A 26,054-nucleotide genomic window follows, 5' to 3' on the forward strand; every position below is an offset into this window, starting at 1 on the left:
CTACTCGTCGGGGGAGTAGGCGCGGGAGTCCAGAGGGGGAGACGGGGACCGAGACGGAGGCTCCTCCTCCTCCTGCAGCTCCACCGAGTTCTCTTTGATGATGCTCCTCCGGCTGATGCTCCCTCCCAGACTCAAGCTCCTCATGCTGCCGCCACCACCACCACCACCACCACCACCACCACCACCACCACCGCCAACGCTGCTGCTTCTGGGACTGGGGCTGGGGCTGCTGAACACCGCCTCCCCGCCGCCACGCCTGGGAACACCCGACACATCAGGAGGAAGATATAGAGAGGAGGAAGAGGAGGGTGAGAGGGAGAGGGAGGATAGTTGCAAAGCGAGATTTGTTTAAAGTTTCAAGCCCCTTAAATGTTGCAGCAGGTGTAAACTGAAGGAAGTTAAAAAGCCCGCTGAGGAAGAGGAAGAGGAGAACATTCCCAGGAGGCTTTTGAGGACAGTTTGCAGATCAGTAGTGTCTGAGGACACGAGAAGGAGGGAGAGGAAATTCAAATCACAAATCATCTCTTGCTTTCACATTTCTTTTCTTTCAAAACACGACATAAGTTTAACCCTCTGAACCCCAAAAAGCAGTTTTGGGACGTTTTTCCGCCGGAAAGATGAAAATCAGATGATTATGACAGTTTTTACAGCTTCTGGCTGATAAACTGTTAAGTTTTAAAGAACACTAGTTTTTCCATCCCGCCATGCGTGTTTTGGGGTTCAGAGGGTCGGTTCTTCACAAAAGTGAAGCGAACATGGACGCAAATTTGCGCCAAAAGGTTCGTATGTGCAGAAAACCTCTTCATTCATGCGCGTTGTAATATTTGAGTTTGACTGAGTCCTGATTGGTTGTTATCAGCAGTTTGTCCCCTCGGTACCTCAGTTTGCTCCTCAGTGAAGACATGTCTCTGCTCAGAGCATCGTTGGCCTCCGTCGCCTCGTCCAGCTCCCTCTGCAGCTTCCTGCGAGACGCGGCGACACGCTGTGCCTCCTCCTCCGCCTCCTCCAGTTGGTGCTTCAGCTGCTTCACCCGCACGTTGCCCTTCTCCGCCTGCAGGGGAGCGCAGAGGAAACAAACGTTATGCGGCTGAAAGCGTCACTAACGACGGTGAAATGTTGCTTCTGTTCTTGGTGTTCCGTCCTCGTCACCTGGTCTTTGAACTGCTGCGCCTGCTTCCTCTCGTCCTCCATCTGGATGCTTAAGTCCTTCAGCTTCTTCTCCTTCTGACGCAGATTCTTAGCGTTGGACTGACGCTCTCTACACAACATCATGAACACAACATCATCCATCATAGTAGTTCATAATAATAATGACCAAAACAACCATAATACTACTACTATTATTAGTAGTGTTACTACAACAATACTAAACTTTATACAGCATGTTTTAGAAAAAAGTTCCAAAGTGCTTTACATAGAACCAGGATTAAAACATGTGAAGCACTTAATGACTAAGTGGGTAAAACAATAGAACAGCTGGTAAGTTCAGAAAATGACGCTTATTACAATAATTAAAATCTCAGACGATATCTAGTCTCATGTCACGATATCGAGTTCATATTGATTTATCGCCCGGCCCCATCTCTTTGGTTAAACGCAAGTCGGAATTCAGCTTTTGGGAACTCCGTTTCCCAGCATGCACCAGTACCTGCTCTCGATCTCCAGCTGCTCCTCCACCTCCCTCAGCTTGGCCTCGAGGGCGGCGATGGAGGCCTTGAGTTTGGACCGGCCCTGACCCTCCACCTCCTGCAGTTTGGCCTTCAGATCTCGGTTCTGCCTCTCCAGCAGTTGCCGGGACCCCTCCCTGCTCTGAGAGGTGGAGCGCTCCGCCGCCAGCTCCGCCCCCAGCTGATCCACCTACACAACAGAGGTCAGGACCCCCCAAAATACAAGAAACACTCTAGTCCCATCCGGTCTAGTCCGGACCAGAGAACCTACCAGCTGTTGGCTCTTCCTCAGCCGCTCGTTGAGGCTCTCCACGTTGGCCTGCTCCTCCTCCAGCTCCTCCTCCAGCTGGCTGATCTTCGTGTCCAGACGACGCTTCTCATCCGACAGCAGCGATCTGAACCGGAGGAGAAAAGAGAGCCAATATATCATATTATATTATATCATGTTATATCATACGATATTAGCTTTTACACAGAGAAATAAATACATTAAATGAAATGAATTGGTACTAACTTTTATTTCTTACAATTTTTACCATCTGAGGACTTTAGCAACAGCAAAACAAATGGAAAAAGTAACTTAGAACACAGGAGAGAATATATATATATATATATATATATATATATACACACACACACACATACACACACATGTATACATATACAGAGCAACAACTACTGGCTGAATTCCCATGAATGTTTTGGAGAATATTCATGGTGCCCAGAGGATAATTCCTAATATTTTTGGTGACCATGTGACCGGGGACATTCATAGTCCTCCGCTGTCCGTCTCCGTCCTCTAATCAACAGAAGTCTCCTCTCTCTGAGGACGATTCTTTTAACAACAAAGTAAATCTTCTGATGCTTAAAGTGCTACTTGTCACTCTGGTACCTGTCACATTAAATATATATATATATATATATATATATATATATATATATATATATATATATATATATATATATATATATATATATATATATATATATTGTGTGTTTAACACATAAAACACATACTTTCCGGAGGAGTTACTGGCCAGCTCTTCAGACAGCTCGTCTCTTTCCGTCTCTGCCTGTTTACGAGCTCTCTCGGCTGCTGCCAACATCTGTAAGTTAATGATGTTTTAAAAATAAACACAAATTAACTCCACGTTATTTGTCCCTCATTTCATGCTTTTTTTTTTTTTTCAAAAGGTCGCCCTGCAGAATTAAAAGCTTAATGTGTTTGTATCATAACTGATTGGGAAACAACAAGCTTTTATTTAGAAACTGCAGCACCTCGTGCAGCTGGACGATGTCGGCCTCCATGGCCTTGGTCCTGCGCTCAGACTCCCGGGCTGAGGAGAGGACCTCCTTCTGGGCCGCACGCGAGTCCTCCAAGTCCCTCTGGAGATCCTTCATCTGGCCCTGTGAGGACAGATTTTGAACACGTCTGATTCAGGTCCACTCTGGTTAACTGAAACTCGTTAAGATGTTGACATCTGTCCAGCTGACCTGGATCTTGCGGAGCTGCTTGACGGCTTCGTCGCGCCCCCTGCTGGTGGCCTCCAGCTGGTCCTCCATGTCCTTCAGCTCGCCCTCCAGCTTCTTCTTGCTGCCCGACGTTTGACCTCGCTGCTTCCTCTCCTCCTCAAGCTCCGCCTCCAGCTCACGCACCTGGCAGAGTGACAGGTTTTACACTTTATTGTGGTTTGATTTTAATTTTACAACACAGGTTAAAAAGGTCAAAGAAGATCAGAAGTGGGATTAGAAGTTTAACGGTTACTACTCATTTTTATTTTATTTATCTAGATTGAAGCCCTAAATGAACAATGATATCGCCGTCGCCATCTTGGATTACAGCTGTCGCCATGTTGTTTTTTATGCAACCAGTGAACAGGAAGTGACCATATATGGACTGAGGAGGAGTGACGTAGAGACGCTAGAGACCTGTCAATCACCGTGTAGCCCCGCCCTAAAGCATCCCCTGCTTTATGGTCTGTTTGACTCTAAATGGACCATAATGTACTAAATGAACATCATGCTGTATTGAAGAAGACTTGAAACTAGAGATTGAGACCATAAACTCATGTTTACAATGTTTACTGAGGTAATAAATCAAGAGAGAAGTAGAGTCATTTTCTCATAGACTTCTATACAACCAGAGGAGTCGCCCCCTGGTGGACACTAGAGAGAATACAATAAATAAAATAATCACGTGTGAAGTCTGAAACTGGAAACATCGACACATGTGAGACCTGTTTGAGGAGCTGCTTCCTCTTCTCCTCGCCCAGCTCATCGCGGGCGTGCAGCTCCCTCTCGTGCTGCGCTCTCATGGCCTGAGTGTTGACCTCCAAACGCAGCTTGGCGTCCTCGGCGACCTGCAGCTCGTCCTCCAGCTCGTCCATCTGGGTCCTCATCTCGTCCACCATGGCCTCCAGGCCACGCTTAGCCTTGTCCAGGTCGTGGACCTGAAAGAAGATATGAAATCAGGAAATGACGCCTGTAATTAAATTAAATGAATCATTTGTGTTCAGACGTTTCCTCTTACGCTCCTCCCCACGTCGTCCTTGGAGCTGATGAGGTCCTCCATCTCTCCTCGGAGGGCCTTCACCATCTTCTCCGTCTCGTCCAGAGCGTCCTGGTTCTCCTCCAGCGCTCTGGCCAGAGCCAGCACCCTCGTCTCCTTCTCCCTCGCCTCCGCCTCCGCCCGATCGCGCTCCTCCGCGAACTTGCAGGAAACGGCGCGCTCCTCCGCCAGCATCTGATAGACGAAGAAGATCACGGGACGTCAGGTGTAAAAGGACTTTTGGAGCGTTTTTAAACATAAACTCATACTCCTTTTGATTTATTATTGACCTGTATTGAACCAGTGACGACCTGGCCAAAAAGGCAGCAGCAGGAGTCAAGTCGTTACACGACTAAATTTACTAGATACACCTCAAACAATCTTATACATGTATGGTTTGTATGAGTTATTAAAGGAGGGTAAAAGAATGAGGATGTGGAGTTTTAGCTTCTTTTGCAACGAGATACTTTTGGAACCTGGTTTAAGGCTGGCTAAGACTGGTTTAAAGGAGTCTAATAGTGGTTTTGAAGCATGTTAATGACACACGCATACAGTGATGAGTCTAAAATGGGAAGGACTGTCATTATAACCAGGGTGAGCTTTGTAGTGTGTTTATGTGCGTGTTAAAGGTGAGCTAGATGCAACAAAAGTATCTTCAGACCTGATCAAACTTCTTCTGCTTCTTCTCCAGGTTGGACACGAGCTGCCGCTGGCTGTCCAGGTCCATGAGGACGTCCTCCAGCTCCTGCTGCATCCGGCTCCGGCTCTTCTCCAGCTTGTCGTAGGCCGACGCCTTCTCCTCGTACTCTCCGTTGGCTGCCTCCAGCTCGCGCTGCAGACGCTTCTTCCCCTCCTCCAGCAGCTCCACCGTCCCGGACGTCTCGTCCAGCTTCTTCTTGTAGTCGGACAGCTGACGGGAGGTGAAACGTCGAGAGCTCGTGTGAGTTTGTAACACCGCGGATTTGTCTCCAACCGACTGTCTTGTGACTTGAAGTTACTGACCTGCATGTTGAGGCTGGAGACCTGCCTCTCCACGGCCCGCTTGGTCTCCGTCTCCTCCTCCAGCTGCTCCATCAGGCTGTTCCTGTCGTCCTCCATCTGACGGAGACGTCCGGACAGGTTCAGCTTCTGACGGGTCTCCTCCGACAGCAGCTCCTAGAGGAGAGATGAGGAGAAAGGGGTCAGTTTGACGGCAATGTCGGTCGGACCGCCATCTTAGTTCAGACTGAAATATCTCAGAAATGAGACATTCATGGTTTCCAGAAGATGTATCCTCACAGCTTTAGTGATTTTCTGTCTTTTCCTTTTGAGTTGTTATTTATTGAAGTATTTTGACAATTATTGGATGGACTGTCGTGCAGCTTAGAACATTCATAGTCCCCAGAGGAAATCCCTTTGACACTTGACTTTTCATCTTGCGACTACAACTCTATAAACAGCTGATTGTATCTGCGGCTCACCTGAGCATCCTGGAGCTGTGAGGACAGACTGGAGACGTCTTTGCTCAGCTTGATGTTCTTTCCCTCCGTGTCGTTCAAAATACTCGTCACACTGTCCAGCTCCATCTGATGAAGACCAGGAGAAAGAAAAGGAGAGAGGAGGGAAGGAGACAGAAGAGAAATTGTACAAATTTAATGTTGTCTTAATGTTAATGATATCTATATATAGATATATAGATATATATACTGTATATGTTTCTGTGTTCATTTTTATGGTGTTTCTGTGTTAAATCATTAATATTTCTACGCCTCACAGTCATCTTGGAGACCCGCTCCCCGAGCTCGGTCCTCTGCCGCTCGCTCTCGTTGAAGCGTGAGTGCAGGTCGTTCAGCTGACCCTCCACCTTCTTCTTCTTGTGCTCCAAGTCCTGTTTGGCGCCGGCGAGGGATCGCAGGTCGGCGCTGAGGTCTGAGGACTCCTTCTCCAGAACCTGCTTGGCTTTCTCCAGACCAGCTCTCACCTGGACGGAGAAACGTGATGATAGGTGAGTGAAAGAGTCCACCTCTGTAAATGTTGTTTTGAATTAAACAGAAGAGCACCGGTCACAACGTGTGTGTGTGTGTGTGTTTATACCCTCTTGGCCTGCTCCAGCTGCTCATTGAGCTCCTCCACAGCCTGGCTGTGTTTCTGTCTCAGGTCCTGGACTTGGTTCTCGTGGCCCCGTCCCTCGTCCTCCATGGCTTTCTTCAGCATGGCCACTTCCTGCTCACGCTTCGCCCTGTCGGTCACGCGCCATAAACAACGACATCATCACCGCCACAGAAACACGACATCATCACCGCCACAGAAACACGACATCACCGCCACACGTCCGACAGAAACACGGCCGAGAGGCTTGGTTTACAAACCTCCGCTTCTATGCAGACGACACCGTTATTTACGGTTCTGCAGCATCGCAGAAAGAAGCCGTGTGACTTTGAGAGTCTAAGTTTAACATTGCTCCACACAGAATATTTGACATTTGTTCTAAATGCAGAAAAATAAATGTGCAAATTGAAATTAATTTCCTTCCTGTCACCACTTTTTTTTTCTGTGTTTCAACACCCAAATGATTCAACTGAAGCTAAACTAAAGCTTTGGCCTCATAGATAGCAGCCAAGAACGATTATCATTATTTAACACATCTAAAGAAAAAGTCTTTGTCCGTTATGTATTATATGTGTGTCATCGTGTCATAATCATATTTCTATTTTTGAGATAATGTCTAATACTAATGCACTGTGATTATTATCATGCACCAATCACCAAGCCAAATTCCTTGTATGTGGAAACGTACTTGGCAATAAACTGTTTCTGATGATGATATGAAGCCACTCTGAGTTATATTTTGGTCTTAAATGTGTCATAATGTACGTAGTTTTGTTCTTTTTCTTAGAATTAAGAAAAAACGACGCACGTAAACTCTCCTACGTCTCAAATCCCAAATAATTTCAATAAACTGCAGAGGTCTCCTGAATCATTTAGGAGCATTTTGGAAATAAATGATGAGAAGTTGATAAGATACTTTTAAGTACATTTTTGGCTCATAAGTCAAAGTTTAGGAAGTTTTAGGAAGTTTTCTAACAGTTTTATGCTGACCGACGCTGCTTTTCATTGCAACTTGTTTCTGCTACATTTGTTTCTGTAACTCGTCAATTAGTCAAATAATCGGTCGTTTCGGTCGATTAGAAATGCTTTTTTATGCTGAATGACTTATTTCCAAGAAACTAATGAACACATTACTGGTAAATACAACATTTAAAGTGGTGCTTTTGTGCAATTCTTTCTGCAGGAAACTCAGTTTTACAGATCTAGTCGACTAAGAACTTCTTTGCATACACCACTGAGAATTATGTGGACCAATCAGAGGTCGTGTAAACATTCGGTGGTACGGACCGAAGCTCCTGCTGGGCGGCGGTGGTGTCCAGGCTGTCCTCCAGCTCGGTGCGGAGAGCGTTCAGCTCCTCTCCCAGATCCCTCCGAGCCGCCTCCACCTTCCCTCTCGCCGTCCTCTCGGCCTCCATGTCCTCCTGCAGCTCCGAGATCAGAACCTCCAACTCCCGAACCCGCTTCACCGCCGCCCCGCGATGATTGCACTCCTCCTCCAAGCTGTGGACGCAAAAAAAGGTTCTGATGTAGTTTCTAATATCTTCACATCTGACTCTTCAGATTTCAGGAGTTTCCTTCTGGTCTGAGTGGAAACTTCTTAGTTTATTATTCATTATTTAACTTGGTGATGTTGTAAACGTTCTCTGCTTACCGAGCCAGTGTGGCCTGGAGCTCCTCCTCCTTGGCGGCCAGCTGGGCTCTGAGTTCGGCTAGTTGGGCCTGCAGGTCGGCGTGCTGCTCCTGGAGGTCGGCAAGCTCCGCCTCCACCTTCCTCTTGGCCTTCTCCATGTCCTGACGGCCCTTCTCCTCCTTCTTCATACGCACTGCACAGGAGAAGAGATGGGGAACGGACCTTTTACAGATGTTACGGGAAATAATTAAGTACGTTTGGTATTAAAAACTCCTGTAAATCAAAGGTTTTATCCTTAAAGGGCCAGCGTTTGGGATTTGCCGCCATCTAGCGGTGAGTTTGCAGATTGCAACCAACTGAAACTTCTCACGTGTGCCAAGCGTAGATGTGGATACAAACGGCTCATTCTAAGCTAACGAAAACACAACGATTCTTATTTTCAGGTGATCATACTATTATTAAGAAAACATACGTAATAATATGAAATTCCATTTCTTTTATTTCTAAACCTCTTTAAATGCCACACACTGTACCTTTAAGAAGAACTTATCGGAAACATGAACTATTTAAAATTAGACAAGATTCATTGTATTTATTATACAATATTATATTTGTTTTACCAATTAATTAAGATTCGTTATATAAGGAAGTTGTACTTCAAATGAAAATCTTCTGATTGACAGTTTCTGACTCATATGTCCAATGTTAGAAAATGAGCTGCATTCTTCTAGTCATCCAAACAGAAGTGAGTGAAGGCGACTGGAGGCCAATAAAGATCGTTGTATTCTGAGTGTTTTGAGTGTTTTGCAGACTGACCCTCCAGGTCTGAGATCATGGACTCGTGTTTGGTCTTGAGTTTGGTCAGATTCTTGGACTTCTCCTCCTCCTCTGTCAGGTTGGAGTTCGTGTCGGCCATCCTCTCCTCCATGAGCTTCCGCTCCTTTAAAGACATGAGAGGACACACTCGAGTATATCGTTAACGTTAAAAACACCACGAAACACACTGAACTCTTCTGACCTTCTGCAGTTTGTTGTTCTGGTCCTCCATGATCAGAACGTCCTCCTCCAGTTTCTTCACTTTTCCCTCCACAGACACTTTCTCCAGCTGCAGCTTCTGACGGGCATCTTCTTCTTCTGCTATGTGCGCCTCCATCAGCTGCACAAAACACGGAGAATCAAGTTAAATAAGCACATTTACTCAACGACTGCACTTATTAAGTTTCAGGCACTTTACTTCATATTTTTATTTTATGTTACTTTATACTCCACTACATTTCAGAGGGAAATATTGTACTTTCTACTGTCAGATATGAAACAGATTAAAGAAGCAAATCCTAATATTTGAGATGCTGGAAGCAGCAAACATTTGGCTTTTTTGTTTGATAAATAATTACAACTCAGTAAGTAAATAGATATAATATTAGACTTTCCTGTTTCATGTCATTGTAAATATGATTTCTTTGTGTTGCATTTTTCTTTGTATTTTCTAACATTTTATAGACGAAACAATAAGTGATTTTTGTAAAAAAAAGAATTTAAAAAATAAAGAAAATAATAATAATGACAATAATAATAATAATAATCTATTTTGTGACATTTCATAGACAAAAAATTAAGTGATTAACTGTAAAATAAATGATATTAAAAATAACAATGTGTTCCCACCTGCAGCTGCATCTCCATCTCCTTCCTCTCGTGCTGCAGGCTGTTAGTCCGGTCCTCCTCCTCCTCCAGACGAGACTCCATCTCGTGCAGCACCTCCTCCAGCTCCTGCTTCTTGGCCTCCAGGCGAACCCTCATCTCCTCGGCCTCCGCATACAGCTCCGTCTCCGCCTGCAGCTTCGTCTCCAGCTGGACTCGCTCCTCCATCAGCTTCAAAAACAGACTTCTGTCACTTTAAGAACTTTTAAGATAAAAACTAAAGGAGGAGATAAGAACATGCGTTTCTTCCACCTGGGTGTGTTTCTGGGTGACGTCCTTCAGCTCGGCCTCCGACTTGATCGCCACCTCCTGCGCTGCCTTCAGCTCCTCATCTTTCTGACCCATTTCTTCTTCTTGTCTGGTGACCTGCAGCAGTGGCTTCACCTGCACCACCAACAGTTAAACACGTGATTAATGTACTTAGTTCATCTTATAACTCACCACCAAACTCTACTGACAAAATAAAACATGTTATCACCTAAACTTTAAGGGCCATGACACAAATATGCAAATATTAGCCTGCTAACTTTAGCATTAGCCGAATCACAGCTAATGTTAGCGTGCTTAAGTTACACCAACATTCTATTTCACAGATATTCTATTTGACTTCCACGTCTTATTGTTGGATTCTCCTTTTTACATGTTTTTCTTTTTATACATTGTGTAGTAGCATTTGTATTTGTTGTGTATGTGTTTAAAAAAATGCTTTTTTCCATCATTCTGCACCTGAAACCTGGAATAACATTGTATCGTATTTCACTTCCAGTCCTTTTAGTTGTCGTTGCTTCATTTGCTTTCAAATTGAACTGCTTTTTTTATTCTTATATTTTTATTATTTCTGCTTTTTTATTGCTGTATTAATTGAAGTCTCTTGGCTGCCTGAAACTAAGCCCTGAAACAACTGTTGAGTGCTAACGTGCTAACATTTAGCACGTTAGCACGTTAGAACATTAGCATGCTAACATGTTTAGCATGTGTGACATCTAACTTGTGACTTTATTTATATCTTTCTTATGTACGTGAACATTGTGTGTGTGAGAGTGTGTACGTGTATGAGTGTGTGAGTGCGAGTGTGTGAGTGCGTGTGTGTGAGAGTGAGAGTGAGAGTGTGTGTGTGAGAGTGAGAGTGTGTGTATGAGTGTGTGGGAGTGTGTGTGTATGAGTGTGTGTGTGAGAGTGAGTGTGTGTGAGAGTGAGAGTGTGTGAGAGTGTGTGAGTGTGTGTGTATGAGTGTGAGTGTGAGTGTGTGTGTGAGAGTGTGTGTATGAGTGTGTGTATGAGTGTGTGCGTGTGAGTGTGTGTGTGAGAGTGAGAGTGAGTGTGTGTGAGAGTGAGTGAGAGTGTGTGAGTGTGTGTGTGAATGAATGTAAGGAAGGAAATGTGTGTGTGTGTGTGTATGAGTGTGTGTGTGAGTGTGAGCGTGTGTGAGAGTGTGAGTGTGAGAGTGTGAGTGTGTGTGTGTGTGAGAGTGTGTGTGTATGTGTGTGTGAGTGTGATTGAGTGTATGAGTGTGAGTGTGTGAGAGAGTGTGTGTGTGAGAGTGTGTGTGAGTGTGTGAGTGTGTGAGAGAGTGTGTGTGTGAGAGTGTGTGTGAGTGTGTGAGTGTGAGTGTGTGTGTGAGAGTGTGTGACCTTAGTGAAGAGCCTCCACCACTGCCAGTTCTTCAGTTTGAGGTAACAGGCGCAGTTCCTCTGGATCACCTTCATGGCGGTGAGCTGCTGCTGACGTTTATTGAACGCCCTGAAGATAAAGATTAAAATATTATTATTATTATTATAAACAGCAAGAGGTGGAAGAAGTACTCTGATCTTGTACTTCAGTAAAAGTAGTGATACTACAGTGTAGAAATACTCTATTCCTGCAGGTCAAAATATACTTAAATATTTAATATATCACTGTATTATAACTGTTGATGTATTAATGTTAGAATAACTAATGTTGCAGCTGGAAGAAGCGGATCTCATTTGAACTACTTTATATACTACTGGGTAGCTTGTGAATCCCCCCCATGATCGATAAAGTTTTATTTTAATCTATAATAAGATGTTATGATTTATGTTTTGATTATATTTTGTATTGTTATATTGCAGGAAACAGAACTGTATTTCCCTCTGAAGTACAGTGAAGCAGAGCATGGAAATACTCCAGTGAAGTACAAGTACCTCAAACCTGTGTACTTGAGTATTTGTATTCGTACTTGCGGGCCAGGAAGCCTCTGGCTTGAGCCTGGAAGGCGATGATGACGACGGTGAGTTTGAGGTCCCGCTCTTCCTCCAACTGAGCCAGAACTCCCGTCCTGAAGAACATTTTACTCTGACCGATACGGTACAGGTTAGTGTCCAGGTCCAGGTGCTTCACCTGAGGGGGGGGGGGGGAGGAGAAGAGAGGAGAGGAGTGTGATCAAAGAGAACAATCCGATTCTTCCTTTTTCAAGTAAATTCCTGTTGATCAGTTTATGTTACGTTTGGGCAGCCTCTCCACTTATCAACAGTATTGATAACATTATTATAGTATTATTAATATCATCAACACTGTTATAGTAATATCATCAACACTCTTATAGTAATATCATCAACACTGTTATAGTAATATCATCAACAGCATAATAACTTAACAGGCTCACCATCAGACAGCACGCCTGCTTCCCGTCCATGAAGCCCTTCGGGATGGCGCTAGCAGCCAGAATCTCATATCTACAAAACAAGAAACTCTTCACTGAAGTATGAATATGAATAATAAATAAATAACCAACCTACACACAAGACATTAAACTACATTTTAATTAAATGGTGATTTCCGTTGATGGTTTTGGTTGTTTCTTTAAATGGAGTGTTAGTGTGGGTGTGACCTCTAGTGGTCACATTGAGGAGCTACAACACTGCATTTAAATGAATGGCTCAAACACTGTTAATGGAGTTATCTCCCACAAAGATGATGCTTTTTATTAACATGCATTACATGAAACAGGAGTTCATGTTGTTACACTATAGCATATTACATATAGAGTCTCCATTAGTGCAAACAAAACTATGAATATGTTCTTCCATCTCTCTAAATAATGATGATAATAATATCAGATCGGTGTACATGTGGTCTGAGACGTTTGCTCACCTCTGTCTGAACTCCTGGAACACGATGCGGTTGGGGAACCCCTGCCTGCAGATCCGGATGCCCTCCAGCACGCCGTTACACCGGAGCTGCTCCAGAACCAGGTTGGAGTCCATCTTGCCCGCCTGCAGCAGAGCAGACTCAGTCTCCGTTCTCTACCTGCAGCTTCAGCTCAAATCAAATCATTTGTTCTGGAAACGTTTATGAGACTAAACTCAAGGAGACACTAAAGGGAGAAACATTGTTTTAATGTTCTGCTAAACTTAGAGAGTTTGGTTTATTCATCTTCCATAACTCGTCTTCTTTCAGACTAGAGGAAAGAAACATTTATTTTACTACTTTGTCTGTTTGTAGATTTCTACTGAATTCACCAAAAGTTACCATTACATAGAAAATAATCGTCTTAATGCGAGTAGTGAAGTGGGGAAGTTTCATGGTGATATCCATGAGTTTGATACGTTTACCCTGCTCACCTCACGTCCCCGCTTCATGTGAATATAGAAGCTCTCACCTTCTTCTCGTGGTTGGGGATGATGCAGCGCACGAAGTTGGGCTGCGTGTTGTGCAGCGTGGTCATCAGCTTCCCCAGAGACTCCTTGTACAGCTGGCCGACCGTGCGGAACATGCCCTTCTTGGATTTGGTGGGCGCCGAGCTCTCCGACATCTTGGTCATGGTCTCCAGACCGACCACTCGATCCGCTGAGAGATTCAGAACCACATGTGATTACTCAGAGACTCGGAGAGAGAAGCCGTGGAGACACGAGGACTCACCGTCTTTCCACAGGTCCTGGATGAAGTTGCTGGAGGAGTTGTTGAGCAGGGTGGTCACATTGTCGTTCAGAGGGTCCATGTTCTTGGTCAACCAGCTGGCTGCATTGTAGTCCACCTGGAAGAAAACGGAAGTCCTGTTTGTTATTTAAGTCTTATTAAAAAAGACCACAACCAACAATGTTAGTCTCTACTTTCTGACTTCCTGTCTGCGTCTCTAAACTCCACCGGTTCCTACTGAGGACGTACAACTTTAAAAACACCTCACTAATATAGAGTTTCACTTCAAGTTTTTATCTTCAAGTTATTTGAGACTATTTTCACCGTCATCCTCTGGAGATCATGAATATAAACGACTCCATCTCTCAAGAGTAAGAACAGATCTTTAAGAACACCTCACTAATATATAGTTTCACTTCACGGAAGTTTTTATCCGACAACAGAGAGAAACAGTAACTTTGTTGGGGACTATTTTCAGCGGCGGATGTATCCACGTTTCTAGTGAGCATTAGTGTCAGCATGAGGCTGTTTGTGTGAGACCTGCAGCCTGCAGGGATGCTCACCTTACCGGCGTAGTGCAGAACAGTGAACATCAGTTTATCTTTGTGCTGTTTGGGTTTGGAGAACTTGACGTGACCCGTGTGGGTGTTCATCAGCTTGTCCACGAAGGAGACGTCGGTGGCTTTGGGGAACCAGCACTCCTCATCCAGCAGGGCCAGGATGCCCGGAGGGTTGTTCTGCAGCACCGAGAGGGACACGGAGAGAACCTCTTTTTACTTATTAAACAAGAAACTATTTGAAAGTTTAGATTTTGGGTTTAAATTAAATCCCTTTTCCTGCTTCTCACCATCTGAATCCTACAGTGGTCGGCTGCAGCACAGAAACAGATTATTGATTGATTTGAACATTTGATTAGACGTCATGTTGCTTTCTTTTGCGTTCATCAGTTGTGCAAATCTGCAATTGATTTTGTTTGCAATGTAATAAGATTCAGTCACAATCAGCAGACTTTCTTTCCTGCTTGGACTTAAATCTTCCAGCAAATTTTCCTATAATTTCATCCTTATTTTTTGCTAAAATATCATATAGTAGATTTTATTTTTTTATAATATTTTTATTTAAATTGTATTGGACTTTAGAACTTCCTGCAAATATAATTCCTGCCTTAATTAAATATTTTCCAGCATATTTCCTATTTCATCTTGAATATAAATATAGTACATTTTAAAAATATTTTAATTGTACTGGACTTTTTAGGACTTCATGCAAATAAAATTAACATTTTTTAAATACTTCAGTTTTTACAGAATACCATATCACTGAGGGAAATGTAACAAACTGTAAAAGGGTCTATTGTTACGCAGTTTGTAACAAATTAACAGAGGAGTGCAACAAATGATTTAGTGCATTAACAACAAAATATGGTGAATGCAACCTAAACAAAGTGACTCTATTAGGTCGAGGCAACTACACCAACAGTTAGGTTGCATTTCGTGACTATTTCTCGACCTGCCATGAGCCTGTGCTGCTCAGCGACGACCTTTCGTCGTCTCTTTCTGAAGTGTAATTCCGAGAGCGCCTCTATGCTTCACAATTAAATCAATCAAACATGTCAGACGCGTGGGCATCAACGTCAACTGACCGGCCTCTCGATGAGCTCGATGCAGGGCTGCAGGTCGAGGCCGAAGTCGATGAAGTTCCACTGGATGCCCTCTCTCTTGTACTCCTCCTGCTCCAGGACGAACATGGTGTGGTTGAAGAGCTGCTGCAGACGCTCGTTGGTGTAGTTGATGCAGAGCTGCTCGAAGGAGTTGTCCTGAGGCGGGGAGACGTTGAGAGACGATTAGAGAACGACACGATGAAACAGAAGACAACACGTTTGGTTTCGATAAAGTCGCTCACCTCAAAGATCTCAAAGCCGGCGATGTCCAGGATGCCCAGGAAGGAGGACGACTGCCTCTTACTCTTGTTCAGCGTCTTGTTGACTCTGGCCAGGATCCAGCGGAACAGGCGCTCATACATGGCCTTCGCCAGAGCCTCCACCGCAAAATCAGCCTGCATGGAGAAAGTTTAGGATTCATTCTGGGATGGTTTTTTTGACGGAAAAGTGATGCAACAAACAGGTTCCACATCTGGAGGTCTGGGTTGCCGTTACCTGCTGCTTGGTCTGCGCCTTCTGCACCACCTCCCTGCCCACTTTGATCCGAGGGGTGAGGATGGCGCGGGTGAAGTCGGTGACGTTGATGCCCTGCAGGTGGCACACCTTCTGTGCAGCTGGAGAGGGGGTTGATGGGTAACAGGAGACAGAGGAGGTCAGACACACGGGTCGAGGGTTCATTCACAGAGCCGGCGTTGGTATTTTTTATTTTATTTTAAACGGTTACCGGTGTTGTCGGGCATGGTCGCCTGCTCGCTGTTCCTCTCCTTCTCAAACTTGACGTTGCCCAGCTGGAGCACCGTGGACACAACCTTCATCATCCCTGCAGCGAGGAAGAGGAGGGAAGATATTACAGATGATCTTCCAACAACACAGCGGACGCCCAAAACAATCAGAGGTTTATTTTGTATGTCCTTTAACAACACCTGGAGGGGATTGTGAATAGCTGCACTGAAGAGGAAGTGAGCCAATACTAAACAGGGTAACAGGAAGTGATGTTCAGGAAGTTTCCTTTTTGCCTGGTCGAAAAGTCAAAAAAGTTACCTCCTAACGCCTTTTCCTAACCACTTTTCCTTGACCTTGATGGAAGACGTCATGAGGTTTAGGAAAGATATGAAGGTGAACTCATGAATTAGGAAAAGACAACCGTGGTGCTCAGAGAGTCCAACTCTATTATCACTAAACTATGTAATTATGACACCACGGTGGATGTCACCGACGTAGGTCTGCCATTGAAACTACAACGTAGAAGGACTACAAAAAGGAATACTTCAACTTGGCGCCATGAAATCTGAAATCTGTTATAATAATGAATGCAGGATATTTAAAAAGCTCCCTCAGTTACTGGCTGCTTCACTCGTGGTTTGTGAAGGAGAGAACCCGACAAACTCAGATCTTTGAAATTGTCTGAAGTGACGTTTGAGAGTCAACTTTATTCTGAGTAACTTAGCTCAGGTTTACTGCAGTGACACGAGTTACAGAAACAGTTATTTTCAGCTTTAACAACTTAAAATGAACGACCTACTTCACTTAAAAATTCTGAGGCAATCGGTTTCCTGACTTTTTAAAAGTAAAGTCAACTTATTGAAATATGACTTATTCCAGTTAATTTAACTAGTTATTCTTTCATATTCCTTTATATCTTCAGTAGAACGATAACTTGGCCACATGGAGCTGCTTCTGGTAGCAGGCTGTACCTATCCTCTCCTCCTCGGTGAAGCCCATGATCTCCATGGCCTCCAGAGTCTCAATGAACATCTCGTCGTCCTCCTGACCGGAGATCTCCACGTGGCCGGCTACAAGGAAGCGATAGCTGCTGAAGTCCTCCAGCAGAAGCTCCTCTAAACACACGAAGCAGAAAACATCAGTTTCATCTTCAGTCTTCGGAAAAACTAATATTTCATCTTTTCGTCGGAAAAACTAATATTTGCGTCCCAGACATTTAGCCTAGCTTAGCGTAAAGACAAGAAGCAATTTGAATTGTGTGTTTTTATGAAGAAGAAAAAAACACTATAGATGACGATAACAAGGTAAAAGTATAACATTTAGAGTTTTGACTTCAGATTGGTTGAAATGATTTTTGGGATGGTGATGGAAAAGAATAGTCTGGATCCTTGTAGACCAGCTGCTATAACAAAACAAAACAACAAAAACGATTTTTATCTGCCAACATGGATCATCAGTGATCGTCCATTGGTATCAACGGCAAAGAAACGTGATCAGTGAATCTCTAAAAGTTATATTCGCTCCTTTTTTTGTTTCGCGCTGATCTGATCCGTGACTTGTGTGTGTTATGATCAGTCTCACCTCGAATATCTGAGTTTTAGGTTTTCCTTTTCATATTGAACTAGTCTGAGTTCTGGACGTTCAGGGATGAAACTGACTCTGGAGAAGAGCATTTCCAACTCGTGTCACACTGACTCTTTCCTGCTCACCCTTCAGCTTGTCTTTGGCTCCCGCCACCATGTAGTAGAAGATGTGGAAGGCTCTCTCGGTGTTGCCCTGTCGGATACAGCGAGACTTCTCCAGCAGGTCTGATCCGGTCAGGAGAGGGTTAAGCAAGATAACCAGGTCTGCTTTCATGTTAATACTTTAAACACAGTGGATCATATATATATATATATATATATATATATATATGTACTTGATCTAAAAGAGGATACAGGTGTCGATGTTGGCCCCTACCAAATAGCCGGCCACATCGAAGTTGAGCTTGATGAACTTTCCCTGTGGAGACGACAGCAGCGACATGAGACACCGTTGAGTGACTCTCAAACCGATTTTAAAAAAGAAACTCACAAATCGAGAGGAGTTGTCGTTCTTGATGGTTTTGGCGTTTCCAAACGCCTCCAGGATGGGATTAGCCTGCAGCAGCTGCTTCTCCAGCTCCCCCTGCAGCCCAAAAAACACACAACAAATATTGAAATAAATAAATATATGATGCATATACATACACAACTTTTTGTACTTTTAGTATTTTTTGCTGCTAAGAGTGCAGGACTTTTACTTATTACAGAGTATTTTTACTGTAGTGTTGCTACTTTTACTGTAGTAAAACACCTGGATACTTCCTCCACCACCCTCTGTACAGTACATGTGCTTATGTATTTGTTAGAATTCTGTGTATTTAACGGTGAGCATGCACATACAGTAGATGTAGAGTGACATTGTAGTGATGCAAACCGATAAAAAAAGAATGAATAATGAGAAGAACTTCTTGTGTAAAAGGATTTTTTTCCACTCACGTAGGCCAGAGATCCGGCCTGCTGCTGCGGCTGCAGGAAGGAACATGAAACACAAAGTGTTTAGAAATGTATCTTCATTTAATTAGCTGCTACAGTTAGCATCCCCCCCACATGACATGCAGCAGGGAAGCAGAGCAGCAGAGCAGCAGAGCAGCAGAGCGGCAGAGCAGCAGAGCGGCAGAGCAGCAGAGCGGCCGAGCAGCAGTAACTCCCGGCTCAACCAACCACAGAATCTCTTCTTTGGATTACAAACAGCTGAGCGAGCAACAAACAGAAAGTCTTCAGTAAAATATCAGTTTTACTACGATGGTCATCAAACCTTTAGCGGGTAAATTTACTAAAAATGTACAAAATATAAAATAATTGAGGGAATCCATCAACGAGTAAAACAGCACGTCAGTTCAGATTTTTCCCAGTAAAGTAAAATACTAAAATATTCTTCTACTCCAATACATCTCAGAGGTAAATATATATTTTTTACTGCACTAACTTTATCCGACAGCTTTAGTTATTCACAATAACAATGCTAAATATAATCAACAAATAAATAATGACGTATATTTTATTATACCACTGACATAATGAGTACTTTCAGGAGTATTTCTTACCTTGTGGTATTGATAGTTTTTACTTAAATAAAAGAGGTGACTGGCCAAAATTTGGGCAAAATTGTGAAAACAATGTGACACATGCTGAAGATTTAAGATTGTCTCATGAATTAATAAACTTTTATGAAATTATTGAGGAGGTACATCTATAAGATGTGATGAATAAACTCCTTAAATGTATAGTTTGTTCTTGAAGTTTATTATTGTGATACACAGTATTTAACTTTAATAAAATCCCTATTTTGGCTGCTGGTTTAATCTTGAACCGTCTCGATGACGTTTCCACTCACAGGGTTGGCGTCCTTCTTGCCCTTGTGCGAAGAGGCGACGACGGCCAGGTACTGAATCACCTTCTTGGTGTTTTCTGTCTTCCCCGCTCCGGACTCACCTCTGGGGGACAGAAGAGGGGGAGGCGAGGGGCGAGGACACAAGAGATGGAGGAAGAGAAGAGAGGGATGATAAGAGAGAGAACAGATCAGAGAGGAGAGACAGTGATTAATAAATCTGGTTTATTTTTAGCTGATATTCTGCAACAATATTCAGTTCATGACAGTAAATAAGAAGCAAATAGTTGATCAACCGAATAGTTGATCGACAATTCTGATAACCAATTAATCGTTAAAGTCGTTTTTCATATTTCTGTTTTCTGACATTTTACAGACCAAAAAATGAACTGATCATAAATCCAAGAGTTTAAATCATTCAATCTTTTTGGGTTCAAGTCTCAATGAATGAATGTAAGGAAGGAAATGTGTGTGTGTGTGTGTGTGTGTGTGTGTGTGTGTGTGTGTGTGTGTGTTCACATGCATGGCCCGGTGTGATGGAAAAAGTGTTGTTTAGACTCACGTGCAGAGAATAGACTGATCCTCACGGTCTGTGGAGAGGGAGGGAGGGAGAGAGGGAGGGAGGGAGGGTAAAAAAAGGGGGAATGATGTGAAATGTTGACTGAGCTGAACTCATTAGTTGAAGCCGAGCTGAACACACCAAACATGAACTCTGCAGGCGGATACACGAGAGCAAAACAGCTCTGGGATTTCGTTCGGAGGGAGGTTAGCCTCCATCACTCCCGTCGTCTAAAAATAGCAGGTGGATGCAGAGGCTCCGCCGCTGTAATCTGGTCTCCCGGCTCCATGTATGGCCATTCTGGGGCCGAATGGAAAGAACGGAGTTGGTCTGAGGTCACTGGCGGACCATCCGGAGACCCGACGGCACGCTCCGAGGCTTCAGCCGGGAGCTGCTCGCTGCCACCATTGACTTCCATCTGGCAACTTTGATTTGGTGATTGTGTGTGTGTGTGTGTGTGTGTGTGTGTGTGTGTGTGTGTGTGTGTGTGTGTGTGTGTGTGTGTGTGCTGTTTGAATAACTACTCTAAAGAGAGTGAAAAATTGATCTAGAAAATAATAATTTAATACAGTTGTAACACATTTCGTTTTGGAGGAATATTGTGCTCTAAATCAGCATTTTTAAACGTCACCATTCCCCCCTGAACTGTATCGTAGTTACAGTAGTACTACTAGTAGTAGTAGTAGAAGTAGTACGAGATGACTATAGTTCAAGCCTGGACTCTCTCCCATCGACTGTACATGAGAAGTGGACGGAGTCACCGTGACTTCAGTTCTGCATTTTGGCCGTCGCCATCTTGGATTTTTGCAACCGGAAGTGACACGAGAGGGCGGAGCTAAGTACAACCAAACGCTGAATAAGACATTTTTTAAGCGACCATAAATGTTACAATGAACTTTCATGAAGTGGAAACACACTGTGAAAAGGTTGAAGTTGTAAGACTAAACAACGGACAACTTCATTGTAACGACCTGTCAATCACTGTGTAGCCCCGCCCTAAATCATAGCCTGCTTTATGGTCTATTTGACTCTGAATAAACCATAATGGGATACATTCTGGGCTACTGTATACATGGCATTCTGTTTATTTTTTTTGGCAAATTAATTCTGGCTTTTACTTTCATGAAGGCATCAACCAACTGTTGTGCAGAACGGACATATTAATAACGTGCAATATGTTGCACAACAACACAGAGGCTCCATAGTCCAAACCAAAACGGCAAACTTCTTTTTTACGCCTTTCCACCTCGACAAAGTCACAGCAGACAAGATCCACTCCTTCCTTTCTTACCTTTCACAATAAAAGCCCTCAACATAAAATATTCACAGTTGAGTATTTCAAATTTTAAGTGTTGTTTATAGATATTTACACTCAAAATATGAGCGTAGGGAGGTGCAGAGCAACTCTGTAACCATAACTTTACAGAAAATGATTTAAAGGAAGGGTTGGTGAACGCTAGATTTAAAAATAATAAAGTGTAACGGCACTAACAGCCTGTTCCCTCAGGCCTCCCTCCAAAGACACTCCCCCAAAATGATCATTATGAACTTTAACTATCAACATGGCTGCTGTCAGACCTCACAGCTGTGGACTGAGTGAAGAGTAATGAGTGCACAGGTAGAATACGAGCAGGTGGACAGACATTTTTATGTCAGAGCATTTGATTCATTGATTGTTTTCAGGATGTAAAGAGAATTTAACCCTCTGAACCTCCAAAACATGCCGGTGGGATAGAAAAGCATGTTTCCGTTAAACAATCACCAAAACTACAGCGTTTATCGTAGCCATACAATCTGAAAACTGACATTATCATTGGATTTTCATCTTTCCAGAGGCCTTTGAACACATCATGTGTGGACGCTTCGGTCAGAAAAAGCAGCCAAATTGAAGCTAAAAATTGTGATATTTCTTCAAAAACACTTAATCCTACATGCCTCATTTAAACTTTAGCATAAAAACTTTAGGATTCCCTCTTTTAAATAAGAACCCGACAGCAGCTTGATGTATATTGGTGATTAAATATATCATATAACAGTCACCTTGCATCATGTTCCTGTAGGCGTTGTCTGTGATGGAGTAGATGTGAGGCGGCACCTCGTGGCGTTTCTTGCCCTTATACATCTCGATGATCTTCTCCGAGTAGATGGGCAGCATCTTGTAGGGGTTCACCACCACGCAGAAGAGACCCGAGTAAGTCTGTGGGAGGAGACCAGTCACTTTACAGCGGTCCATCTGGTTTGTTCATGACGTTAAACATGTGGAAAGTCAAAAGTGACATTAAACGCCTCTATTTTTATTCTTTTTGCGGCGTTTTTAACCAGAAAAGCGCCACTTTTTACAAATGTCTGCCATCCTAACAATGGCAGACACTTGCAGCACTTGCATTGCTTTGGTCTGGTTCTAATCTTGACCGATTGCTTACGGAAACTTTGGGTTTACTGGCTGTACAAACGAAGAAGGGGTTCATTACCAACAGGAAAATACACCGTAAAAGACAGCATTCTTTACTGCTTTTAAACGCCGCAAAAAGCAGCGTTCTTAACATAAATCGTGTGAAAATAGAGGCGTTTAATGGCACTTTCGGCTTTCCATGTAAAGCACACTATGTAAGTGGTGCATTAATAACATATACATATATATATATACATATACATATATATACATATATATACATATACATACATATATATACATATATATACATATATATATATATACATACATATACATACATATATATATATATATACATATATATACATATATATATATATACATACATATACATACATATATATACATATATATATATACATACATATACATACATATACATATATATACATATATACATATATATATATATATATATACATATACATATATATATATATACATATACATATATATATATATATATACATATACATATATATATATATACATATATATATATATATATATATACATATACATATATATATATATATATACATATACATATATATATATATACATATATATATATATATATATATACATATACATATATATATATATATATATATATATATATATATATACATATACATATATATATATATATATATATATATACATATATACATATATATATATATATATATATATATATATATATATATATATATATATATATATATATACATATATATATATATATATATATATATGTATATATATCTTTGTGAAGCACTTTGGTGCAAAACCTGTACTTTATAAATGAAATAAACTTAAACACACAAGCATGCATGTATACACACAAACGTTAAAACATCCCACACACAAATACCTGTTTGTTTTGGACGATTTCTTTGTTAATTTTATACATTTAATGTCCGAGATGTCTTCATTCATGTTTACATGTCTGCACTCGACATTTAAAGTCTCAAATGGCCGATACGGGAATTTGTGATGTAATAAAGTTGAAACCTTTCATCAATTTAGACGCTTGACAGATAATTAAAAGGCAACTATTTTGACAATCGATTATTATTATTTTTTAGCAAAAAATTGCTGAAAAAAGGAGGCAAAATCAGACACCCCCGTGTTTACATCAATGGAGCTGAGGTGGAGCCAGTGAACAGGTTTCAAGTTCCTGATAATCAGCATCACAAACAACCTGACGTCGTCCTCACGCTTCTTTATCCTGGTGAAGAAAGCTCATAAACGGCTGCATTTCTTAATGAAACTTAAGAAGTTCTTGACTTTTACAGAGGAGCAACAGAAATCATCCTGACTGGAAACATTACAAACTGGCATGTGATGTGTACGACACCCAGAGCATCACTAGTACACATCTACTGAGCGTCAGGGATATTGGTGATAAGAGGTGCCTGCGCAGAACTCAAATTATATTAATTAACTGAATATGTTGAGGGTTTGGACAGAAAAAAAACCAAAATCAACTTTAAAACGTCATCATTTTCTGACATTCTGTAGACCAAGAAATGATTCAAACAATCTAGAATATAATCATCAGATTAAGTGATAACTAAATGATACAGTTTGTTATAATTTAAGTTTAAATGTAGGTTGCTATGAATATATATATTTTTGTAAATGTTTACTTGACTTTGTGAGTCTCCGTATCATCTTCCAGAGGGTCACAGCTCATATTCAGAGCCGAGCGAATGAGCATTTCTCTCGGCCGCTCAGTTACTGTCTGCTCATATATGGACTGGAGGGTCTGGAGCTTCCAGTGATCTTCATGGCACTCTGTATTAGATGCATCAGCGTGGATTTTAATTTCACATCCCCGTACCTTATTAGACTTTGTAAGACGGACTGAAAAAATAAAAAACATAAGCTGTTGATCCTCCCGAGTACATCCTGAGTGTCTGCACACGGCCCCTAAACGAGGACTTTCACACCTGAATGTGGTGAACGTCAGGCGGTTTATGAATGTTTTTACTGCAAAGTTCTCCTGATGTTTAGATTTAAAATGTGCTGCTCTGCTGTCTGTTTTCCACAGACACAAAGTCAGCTTGATTTAACCTTCACTATCAAATACAGCGTTTATGCGCGTAGACTTTTAGAAAAGAGAACACCAAGTCGTCCGCAAACATCCGTAGGTACATCTTAAAAAACTGAAATATTGAGTTTGTATATGAAGTGGTGATGATGAATAGAAGGCAAGTTTATTAAAACTAGAGTCTAAATAACAGTATTTGAGTTTGTGTTTCTTGATGTCTTTAGTTGCATTTTAGTTCTCTTGTTACTTTCTTCTGCTTGAATGTTTCATTTGTGTGTGTGTGTGTGTGTGTGTGTGTGTGTGTGTGTGTGTGTGTTCCTCACATAGATCAGGCTGGAGAAGTATCTCTCACGCAGGTTTTGGAGGACGGAGGCCTCGTTGAGGAAGGTGAGGGCGGCCATGTCCTCCACCTTGCTGAACTTGGGCGGGTTCATCTTCTGGATGTCGTCTTTGTTCACCGTCACCTTCTGACCGTTGGAGAGCTGCACCAGCACCTGCAGCCACAAACACACTCGCTAAAACAAACATTCAAACCCTGCCTGGAATAAGATTACATTTCTTAAGACCAGTTCTGAATGTTACGTTTCTCTTAAATTTACTTTGAGTATAAAGACCGTAGATTTACATGAACTTGTAGGTAAAGTACCTGAGGGGTCTTTAGGGTGATTAACCCCCTCAGGTGTATTTGTTTAAAGTCCCAGTGATGCAGAAGTTTAAGAATATTTGAGCGGTTTGAAGGCACAAGAGGGATTTACATTAAATCCTTTGCATTTTATTGGGCCGCTAAAAAGTAGGCGTGCTTAGCATGTAGCATGTAGAGCTACAAAGGACTGTTTAGATTCATTGATGGATGGATTTCATATTATTTTAGCTGACGTAAGCACACGTCATTTTATGTTTTACAGGAAGAATTTAGATTTTGATACAAAAACACAAACGAATAGATTTCTTTATAAAAAGTTTTTTTCATATATTGTTAAATAGGTGGACAATATGACCGTGGATGTGATCTTAAAATGGTTAAAAAGATAATTTATCATTTAATCAAGAGTTTAAGCTTCATGTATAGAGCACTGCATCTTTATGGACTACTCCACTGTGATTTGGGGGAGGGGTGTGCGTCCACTTACACCCAATAAATAGAAAGTATTTTTCTTTGTAGATAATATTAACTCTATATTGTATCAAGAGGTAATTTGTTTCTGTTAGCATCTCTTCTAATATTTAAGTCTAGTCGTGGTCTTAATACTAGTTGTTTTTATTTAACTATTAGTTAGTTTTAAGCTCTGGTTTTGTCAATGACAAGAGATGGTTGATTAAAAATGTCTTTTCATTCACTTTAATCAGCGTCATCGGACATCTAAACCTTTCGGTAGAGGCTCCGAGTTTACAAACCCCGTGAGGTCCGTTCTATCGGTGCCATTATTAAAGCGAGTTAAAAGTACTAAGAAGTCATGTGACTGCAGCAGCATCACAACCTGACAATGATGTCATCGTCAGGGCGCACGTTACCTCGTCGCCCTTCTCCTCCTTGATGCTGGCGGTCTCGAAGCCCTCCTTCTCCGACGGCACCCACACCATCTTCTTGGCCGACCAATCGGCTTGCGCCACCCCGCTGTTGCGAAAGTCGTTGTCCAAGAAGAGGAACTTGCTGTCGTCGGCGGCCGGGTCAGCCAT

At 42.2% G+C, this 26,054-nt stretch overlaps 1 protein-coding gene across 1 annotated transcript; it reads right to left on the reverse strand.

The window, feature by feature from the left end:
• On the reverse strand, nt 1-26,054 carry LOC142943572 (myosin-14-like). The gene is made up of 42 exons (XM_076085158.1): nt 25,890-26,054; nt 24,701-24,871; nt 21,904-22,060; nt 19,867-19,894; nt 19,311-19,410; nt 18,413-18,442; nt 17,967-18,059; nt 17,831-17,894; nt 17,603-17,701; nt 16,865-17,008; nt 15,895-15,990; nt 15,666-15,784; nt 15,413-15,565; nt 15,153-15,326; nt 14,074-14,247; nt 13,514-13,628; nt 13,254-13,441; nt 12,746-12,867; nt 12,258-12,327; nt 11,832-11,992; nt 11,266-11,374; nt 9,887-10,018; nt 9,599-9,805; nt 8,952-9,089; nt 8,750-8,873; nt 7,955-8,126; nt 7,591-7,803; nt 6,289-6,433; nt 5,969-6,175; nt 5,676-5,780; nt 5,218-5,370; nt 4,877-5,125; nt 4,198-4,410; nt 3,905-4,117; nt 3,162-3,323; nt 2,946-3,074; nt 2,685-2,773; nt 1,939-2,062; nt 1,649-1,857; nt 1,150-1,258; nt 879-1,051; nt 1-256 (listed from the first exon to the last, which is right to left on the reverse strand). Exons 1-42 carry the CDS (start codon nt 26,052-26,054, stop codon nt 1-3), a joined length of 6,054 nt encoding a protein of 2,017 aa, XP_075941273.1.

The sequence above is a fragment of the Anarhichas minor genome, unplaced genomic scaffold (assembly GCF_050575085.1).
Source record: "Anarhichas minor isolate MPS153535 unplaced genomic scaffold, ASM5057508v1 ptg000140l, whole genome shotgun sequence".
In the NCBI taxonomy this organism is placed as follows: Eukaryota; Metazoa; Chordata; class Actinopteri; order Perciformes; family Anarhichadidae; genus Anarhichas; species Anarhichas minor.